At 33.1% G+C, this 9567-nt stretch overlaps 1 protein-coding gene across 1 annotated transcript; it reads left to right on the top strand.

The window, feature by feature from the left end:
* Positions 1 to 351: 351 nt before the first annotated feature.
* LOC133321065 (uncharacterized) lies at positions 352 to 5883 on the top strand. Its single transcript, XM_061530166.1, has 8 exons — positions 352 to 1056; positions 4303 to 4416; positions 4616 to 4834; positions 4913 to 4981; positions 5050 to 5115; positions 5194 to 5271; positions 5339 to 5398; positions 5557 to 5883. Exons 1-8 carry the CDS (start codon positions 352 to 354, stop codon positions 5881 to 5883), a joined length of 1638 nt encoding a protein of 545 aa, XP_061386150.1.
* Positions 5884 to 9567: the final 3684 nt, after the last annotated feature.

Genomic DNA, 9567 nt, shown 5'->3' with positions numbered 1-9567 from the left:
CACTGTCACAAAATTTACCTACCACGATGTAATAATGTTGATGTACCTCTCATTCATGCATTTAATCATACGAAATATATGTAACACTTAATATTTATTAGTACTACTACCATGAGACAATTGACAAATTGAAATCAAAATTAAATATTGAAAATCAAAAGCATGAAATTTGTAGAAATACGCCCACCACGCAAAAGACTATCGGGGCGAATCCAATCAAACATATTTGCTATAAAGGTCTGAGGAAATACAACAAAGAAAATAGTCTTGGGTGGAAAATTCAATCGAACAGTAGACGATAGAAATCCTATGAAAATTCGCGATTAAAAATAAAAAAAGAAAAAAATTACAATGCGTAAACCGTGTATAGCTCTGTCGTTCGCCGCCCTTCTATTATGTGCCGATATAATAAAATGTGCGCCGGCCCAAAAATCCTTACAAGCAAAATTAAATCCTTATTATCTCAAAGCAATGGCGGCATATAAAAAACTTGAATCGAAATTACCACGTGAAGAATTGAGAGCGATAACAACAATCGGTATTTTGAATGGAGCCAAAGAGGCTGAACAACAAATGGAACGTCATTTGATTGAAGAGGTCAAGGACCTCTTACTCAACACGAATGTTAATAATCGTGAAACGGTGCTACCTAAAATTGAAAAAATCGAAGAACAGTTAAATCGCGATCAAAAAGCTTTGGAAATCCTTACCAAATCTATGGACTTGGCAATGAAAACTAAAGATGTGAAAACATTTCACAAAGAGATACAAGAAATTGCTGCAAGTTTAAAGGAGAAGACGGGGGATGGGACAACGGGAAGTGATGAAAATAATGTTGGGAAAAAAGTTTCGCATTTAAGGAAGCATATCCTGCAACAAATGAATCTTATGAAACATGTCGTGGATGATAAAATCGATGACACCTTGGATTATTTAATTGAACATGCCGATAATGATGGTGTCCTTGCCAAGGCTAGCACAAAAGTAGTGCGCAAACGTCAAACTGATCAGGAAGAAGAGGCCGAAATAAGGCAAATTAAATCGATTTTAACAGAGGTAAGGACTGAAATTTCAATGTGGGAATGATACATTCCCATTCTAAGAAATTAGAAATTATTCATCATTAATTTAGTGAATAAGTGAACATGTTTTTATGCTCGGTCCCTAAGATTTGTAAGGGTCTCTAAAATTTGTAGGGACCCTTATATGGGCAAAAAATACTTTCAAGAGGATTATTATACTCTGTGAAAAATAAGTTTCAAAATGCGGGCAAGAAATTACGAGTTTTTAAATTTGTGTAGGGCTTCAACATACCGAAAAGGGGACGGGACCTTTTATGGTTATTATATCAAAAAAAGGCCCGTTAAAAACTTACTTATATATTTTAAAAAACAAGTAAAAAAGTACCAGTCGGTGTTCCAGCGAGGTTGCCTCATCCTAGAATTTAAAGTAAGTTTGGAAAAATATCAAGATTTGCAAAACTTGAATTAACAAATTTTCAACATGTTGAAACTTTGTAGGGAGGTACAAAAATGAGTGGAGCAAGGGCTCCCATATTCAAGCTTGATCTATGTAAGGTAATAATATTACCATGAGCAAAGTTTGGATGAAATTGAATATTCGGTTCGCTTCAAATGAGATTTAAAAATTTTCAAATTGTTGACTATTTGTGGGGGAGGTACCAGAATGAGTGGACCGATAAGTCCCATCTTAGTTCAAATCCTATAGTCCGTTGGCCTCATATTATAAAATTAAAAAATTTTAGCTGAAATTTTGACAATTTTGTATGCGAGTGGACCGGTGGGTCCCATCTTCCAACTTGGATTTAGATTAATAGAAATATTACGATGTGCATGGTCAAAATCTTAGGTTGTGCAAAGTTTGGTTTGAATTTGATGACATTTTATCTGTTTTCAGCACATTTTTTGCTATTTTGCGAGGGAAAAAGAAGGATATATTTACCTTTGGATATTGGATTTATAAAATTTGAACATTTTGATAATTTGTGGGGGAAATACCAGAAGGAGTGTACCAATGGGTCCCATCTTTAACTCGGATTGGTAAAGAAAAAAGTTTTTGCAAAGTTTGTTTTAAATGGGATAGCCCATTTTCATAATATTATAAAATTAATTTTCTGCAATAATTTTACCATTTTGTAGGGGAGGCACTAGAAGGAGTGAACAGATATTACCCGTCTTCGAACTAGAACTAAGTTTGGAAGCATTATTACGATGTGCACAGTTTTGATGAAACCGGTTACTCCCTTCGAGCGTTATCTTGCGGACCATCTGGTCAGAAACACGGACATTTGTAAATCGACTCTAAATTGTCTGAAACAGATTTGGTCCAAAGAAACATGGGGTATAAAATCAATATTTCGATGAGGCATATTTTTGCCGTAACAAAGTGTATACACCAGGGCTGTCCACACTAATACATAAAAGTATTGTGATTGTATTTGTTTGAAATACAACATTTTCAACATTTTTATTTGTGAGAAATATGTAAACATATCAATTTCCAATTTTATGGAAGAAAAAAATATCTGTTCATTGCTAATATGGTTGCTATGATATATTTTCCCATATACGGATAGATTTGCTTCTGTTTTGCCTACCACCATAGTATTGGTCACATATTTCTAAATTTTGCCAAAAATATCCTCATGATATCGCATGAGACGGGTTTCATTGTCTGGTGGTGACTTTTTGGATATTTTTGAAAATGATTGCTGTGTTCAAACGTTTCTCATTTATAATTGGACCTGGTTTGGGCAATGCTGGTCTAGAGCGACTAGAAAAGCTGGAACAAAATATTTATACGGAATAGAATGCAAATTTTATAATTTTTGATACAAAATTCTTGCTCCATTCGAACGGGTAAATCTTGACTGATTCTCATCAACAAAGTCATGCTATTTCTTAACTAAATACCCTTCCCCGTGTAAAATGCATGTTTAGGTCATAATTGTGACCTCTAGAACTACCAGAAAAACTGAAACAGAAAAACAAAATGGGCATAGAAAAACCAAAAATGGGTTTTATTCGAATGGAAGCGAAACTAAACTTTCGATCGTCCTATTAAAACAGGCTATTTTTTTCAATTTCCTTATTCATATATAGATATAAATCTTAATTACCAGAAGTTTTAATAATTTTTTCTCAATAAAGTTTTGGCAACGGTCTACTCTTTGGAATAAGCCCCATAAAACGATACACACAATATGCGGTATTTTGGGGAGGTTAGGTACGTGTTTCAATCAAATTGAATGTAATTTTATATTTTGGATGATCATTGAGTGCTAAATATACTTGTACAAAAATTATCAATATTGGTCTAATTTTCCGGGTAGAACCCATATAATGGTATCCCACATTGTTCGGTATGTTCTCATGTAGTGTCAAATCTTAAAACCCCGTATGGATTGGACGACTTTTTCACATGGTTATAGTCCCACAAAGTCAAAGTATTAAAAGTGAACCAATTAAATGTTCATAGAAAATGTTATGCTATCGAATTTTCTATGAACATACGCTCCAGACGCGGTTTTAAGAAAAGTTGTTTGTTTTTCCTTTAACAACATTAGAGGGCAGAAATATAGCGCTGGTCGCATTAAAATTATCCAAGAGGTTCCGTTTATGGTCAAGGGCAACGCCTATAATTTTCGGTGATGATCGCATACAAAATTTGGGATGAGGTGGACCGAAAACTTTATTTTTTTTGCATTTTTTTTTTCTTTTTTTGAGTCAATCTATTGTCCACAAGCCGAACATCACACCACAACCCAAGGTGAAGGTGGCAAGTGATTAGAAAGGCTGTACTGAATATTGGGAATATTTGAAAAATATGTCAGTGTAAGGAAGAGGTCCCGACAAACTTAAAACCAGGTTTAAACAAAAACTTTAGCTAATAATTCAAATTTCACCTAGGGATTTTCTTCTACCATCATAAGCATTCAGTTTTGGGCGATTGGTTCAATATGGTCCTCCTGCAAAATGTGTCCCAGTGTTATTAATCAAAGACCCTTATTCCTGTTTCGACTCCGAAGACGATTTAAAAATGTATATACCCCACGTGATATTTCGAGGTCTTCCTCCATAAACAGGCGACCGTAGAGGCAATCTGTTCTCAATGGATGGCCAATAGAGCATCATCGTTTACTTATATGTTTTCTTTGCAATAATCCTTCTTTCTCTAGAGATTTCAGCGGCAACCAAAAATCCAGCCTTGCTCAGTTTACAAATTAAAACACAAGCTAACAAAATACTTAAGACACGAACTTTATGTTTAATTCAATTTCAGGATGATTTCCGCAATAACCTCGTATTAAATGAAGATGGTGACAACAACAACAAGAAAAAAGACAATGATGATATTAGCTCCAGTGAAGAAGACAATTTGCTGATGGCATCCAATGTAAGTTATGTAATAGTTAAAATAATGTAGACAAAACATCATTGAAAGGTTGGGGTATACTAATTTTATTCGGTTACCTAGCCGCCAGTGTACATTTGTAAATTTGTGTAAATATGTTTGTTTGAATCGAATTTGAATTTACCACCACAAAATAACAGAAAAAATCCTAAATTGTAATGTAATTTTTTGTCTAAGAAAGAATGTTATTGAAACTAACAGAAAAGCCACAGAGAAAGTTATGGCCTCGAATGGTAATGCCACCGAGACGCTGTCGCTGTCTGATGTAAACGGGAGCCCTGACAATATGACAACGCTTGCCAAACAGGAAGAAGGTTCACCCGAATTGTTAGATAATAACGGAGATAATGGAGGCGGCGGAGGTGGTGGCTTAGTGGGCATCATAACCAGTTTGAGTGGAGTAAGTATTGGCAGCCTATTCGATACGAAAATGTAATGGCTTGTAATGAAACGAAATTTACATTGACATGCATTGTAGGGCGAAGGAGGCTCTGACATAGGTGCACTAATAGGAGCATTGACGGGAGTCATTTCTCAATTGTTTGGAGTAAGTGTTTGGTGCTCTCTTGTGGTTTCAGATTTTGTTTTTTGTTGTCATGTCATTTTTCCTTACAGCCTGGTGGTTTGGATATTGAAAGTTTATTGAGTTCGGCAACTTCCTTAATTTCTGGATTATTGGCGGTAAGTGGTATTATATTTGTTTGTTATTTTACAAATAAATATAAAAAATTAAAATTTTTAATTGTTTCTTAAACTTAGGGCAACAAAAACTTTGGCACTGTCTTGGGCATATATGTGGGCACTGTGTTTGATGGTCTATCTGGAGGAGGAGGAGCTGTAAGTATATTAGGAAACAATATTTAAAATCGAAATATATCAATTTTTATTCTACTATTTTTTTCAGATCAACAACGGACAATTCATTGGCAACTTTTTGGGAACTGTGGTCGCCTCTCTAAGTGCTGTACATATTGTTTCCATTTCAATACAATCTTAAGATACTACTAACCCTTTAGCAGTAAACTAATACCCCACCTTTCAATTTCCATATTTCCATTTTCTTTGCAAGGTTTTATAATATTTCATTCAAAAACCAAAATATATTTCTTTATAATTTTATAGGACCCCGAAGAAGATGATGTTCCACCACGACCACTGCTATTCCTTCAAAACGTTGTCAGCAGCTTTTTAGAGGCTAAAAATCGTAAGTCCGAAGAGGAATCTGCCGAAAGAAAAGATGGAAATAAAAATGGTCACAGCGGTGAAAAGGGTGGCGGTTCCGATTCATCGGCATTTATAAAGCACGTGGTGTCCCATGTGGTGGGCAGTGTTGTAAGTTTAATATTGAATGCATCACTGGGGGCCTCAGGTGGAGCCTCTGGTGCCTCGCACAGCCTATTTGCTGGTAGTTCTGCAGGCCATACAAATCACAATGGTGGCAAATTTTAGATAGAGTGATTTTTGTCTTAGCTTTTAATTTATAATTTAGAATTTTTGTAAAAGATTTTTTATATATGTGAATAAAAATTGAAAAAAAAAACAACAAACTATATTTGTTTAAGAATATTTGTTGAAGGACCATAAAAGGTAATGAGGGAATTTCTTTCAGTAATGTTACTTCAATGACAACGAAGCCTTGATTCCTAAAGAGCATTTTTTCAAGGATCATTAATAAGGGAGTAGCTTTTAGGAACATTATTATCGCGATTTTTTTACAGAATATATTTTTAAGGACATAAGCTTGGAATTTGTATTTATATTTTTATCAAGTGTCATCGTAGCTAGAAGTTGATTTCTTAATATCTAGAATATTTTGTAGTCACTGTCAGACCGAATTTCAAGCACTATCAGTTCAATCAGTTCAATATCAGTCCCAAAATAACGGTATATACCAAATTTCAATTTTGGGAAAATGTTGTCTTTAATTTCATATTTTTATAATGTGTCTTGTAGATATATATGGTTAGATGGGGCTATATCAAAACTTGGACCCAGAGAACGCATTTCCAATACCAATATCCGCTTTGACAGCCAAATGTTGGCCGCCTAAGTCAAGTGGTTGGTCAGTTAACGAGTTTATACCTAATTTTTGGATAAATACTATACTAATACTAAAACTATCAATTTTAAATCGATTTTATAACAGAAACCCGGAAATGGGGTGTAAAAAGTTGTATTACCGATTCAATATAGTAAATACCCAAAAAAATTTCGTATTTAAAACTAATAAAAATAGTGGTTGAAAACTGCATGTAAAAATTTAATAACAAATTAAAATTGACTTTTACTAGCATAGCATGCTGGTGATAAAATTGGATGTAATTTGTATTTTGGAATATTTGGATTATTATTCAATTTGGTCCACTTTTAAGGGTAATATACTATATCAGTCCACATTTAGGCATAGCTCCCATATAAAGATATCCTTAAATTTTTGATATTTTGGGGTTGGCTGTACCAAATTTCATCCAAATAGGATAATAAATGCGACCTGCACTTTGTTAAGAATTTAACATCAGCAGCCGGACGGACGGACATGCAAAAATCGACTCAGAAAGGGATTCTACGCAAATTCTCAAAAGGGACCATGTGTGTATCTCGTTTCCTTTTGCCTGTTACAAACATATACAGACATAATATCCTGTGGTGAAGGGTATAAACAGCTATGAAATAGTTAATTTGTTGTTATGTTTAATCCGCCATTTTGAAGGTTTTAATCGCATTTCCCACCAAAGTAGCTTTTTTGGCATTCCGAGTTCCCAACGGTTTATATTGGTTTATATTTTAACTTAAGTCCATTTTTCGGTATTTTGAAAGGTTTAATCTCATATTGTCCCAAGTTAGGCGTTCCGTATTCTTAAAGGGTGAGAAACCATATTTTGATAGTTTTAACCGAATTTCTCAACCAGTGTGGGTATAAATTAACATTTCGTCTTCACGTAGGGTGGAACTAATTTTTGCCAATTTTTTTCTATAAATATTTATATTTAAAAAAACCGAAAATTATTATGATCTTATATGGAGGCTAATATATAATATTCGATTCGGTTTTTTAAGGGTTTAGCCACATTTTCCCACCGAAATAGCAGCAATTTTGTTATATATATGAGCCACCATTATTATGCATTTTTTTAAGAATATTTTCAAGAATTTTTCCAGAGACATTAATAAACGTGTTTTTGACGAAAAATTTCAAGGTCCAATAACAATCACATTAAAGAACAAGATTTTCAAGAATATTTTTTACGCTCTTGGTTTTTGTAAGTCCCAGTGTAGATTTTTTAAGAATATTTTTTTAGTGGTCCTTATTATGTTACTCTTATTATGCAAAATATTTAAGAATATTTTCAGCAATGCTCTATAAAAGATTCGATTTTTAGGAAACTTCAAGGCCCATTCTTAAGCGAGTTTCTTAAAAACTTAATAAGTTTGGATTGTTTAAGGCATATTTCGCGGAATTTTATTAAAATAATTTACAAAGCTGAGACTTTTTAAGAATATTTTAGGACCATCATATGAAATGTTATTATTTTTATGGTAATTTTGTTTTTTTTTTTTAATTTCTATTCTGCCATTTAAGGGAACCAACCCCCCCCCCCCCCCCCCCTCATTCACAATTTTAATTTTTCAAGATTTTCAATGGGCTGGTAAAACAGTACCAATGCTTGTTAAGGTTTGCAACTTTACACATATATAATTGAAGATTTAAAATAGAAGAAAAATAATATACAAAAAATGTTTGTTGTTGTTTTTTTGTAATTAAAGAAAAGTCCTTATTTTTGATGGCGGGCACGATAACTCCTCACTGGAACATCGGAATCCGAAAATTAACAAAATGGTGGACCTTTGAAAAAATATTTTTGGAAAATCGCCGATTTTTTACCAAAACCTATGTTAAAAAATAAGGAAGATCTTCACCGATTGGCTTTATCCTAGTTCATACGATAGCTATACACTCACAGAGAAATGTGTAAACATTTGAAATCGATTGGGTTATTAGTTTTCGAGTTATCGTGCCCGCCATTCGCAAAAAAATGTTTAGAGAAAAACGCGTTTAAAGTTGGAGAAGCTCTTCAGCCGTCACTTGATGCTGACACAATAAATCGGCTATATCTTCAAAAGTTCTTGAGATTTTCACTTGAAATTTTGTAGGGACATTCATTAATTAGTGTAGATTTGAATTATATCAACAAAATTTTTGACCCCGAGAATGCGGGGGGTCCCCTTAAATCAATTTAAACATGTTGTCCAAATAAATTTTGTATCATATTATTTTTATTGTAATTTTGTATTTTTTTATTTTCTATTCTGCCATTTAAATGAGTCAGTCAAATATATCCGTCAATCAAATTATGACATGTTGTTGCTGCTGTTGAAACTTTTGTTGCTGATCAGTTGTTAATTTCTTAAAACAAAAGCTGCAAGTTTGGTGTTTAAATATTGTAATCAGTATTAAGACACCGAGTATCCGCCAGAGTATTGCCATAGGCAGCCTCTAGGCTGCATTCGTGTCTCGTGTAATAAAACAAGAGATTAATATAATTAGAATATACTAAAAAGAGAGACAACAGGTTTTTAGTTTCAACTTAAACCCAACAAAGGCAGGGGTCTTTATGGATACACATTCAATCCTTTGAATATAATTAATAACATTTAGAATTTAAATTAACCCTGACTAAAAAATATTCAAAATTTGTTGCGGCTATAATCGTGGCTTTTGAAAAAATATTAGAATTCCAATAAAATCAGTTAATACATGTAGGCTCGCTTAAGGGTTAAATATCATATTCTATTATTTTCCATAGTAAGACTTTATTTGTCCATTCTGTAACTTCAAATCAAAACAGAATACGAAAAAATAATTATTATTAGTAAAATTCAAGATCCGGTATTTATTGTGTCAAATTATTAAAAACGAATAATAGAAAAAATCAAAGAACCCCAAGCTAAAGACCTTGTTTGAAAACAATACAATTTTACATGACACATACAACCATATGGTAAACATATTCTAAACACTTCGGCAAAGTTTTACAAAAGTATCTATAAACATAGACAATTGTAAAATTTCAGCTGGTATTACTAATAATAAAAATTATGATTAATTCCAAAATAATTTTATTTGCAATTCAT

This window comes from Musca vetustissima, unplaced genomic scaffold, assembly GCF_032173495.1.
Source record: "Musca vetustissima isolate MV318-11 ecotype Yass unplaced genomic scaffold, APGP_CSIRO_Mvet_v1 utg29643, whole genome shotgun sequence".
Classification (NCBI taxonomy): domain Eukaryota; kingdom Metazoa; phylum Arthropoda; class Insecta; order Diptera; family Muscidae; genus Musca; species Musca vetustissima.
Note: the sequence above shows the minus strand (reverse complement) of the source record. Positions and strands in the feature narration are given on the sequence as shown.

Coding starts and splice junctions, on each gene's coding strand:
- LOC133321065 (XM_061530166.1), top strand. CDS start 352: ATGCGTAAACCGTGTATAGCTCTGTCGTTCGCCGCCCTTCTATTATGT. Junction 1,057..4,302: donor TTAAATCGATTTTAACAGAG/GTAAGGACTGAA, acceptor ATTCAATTTCAG/GATGATTTCCGCAATAACCT. Junction 4,835..4,912: donor TCATAACCAGTTTGAGTGGA/GTAAGTATTGGC, acceptor CATGCATTGTAG/GGCGAAGGAGGCTCTGACAT.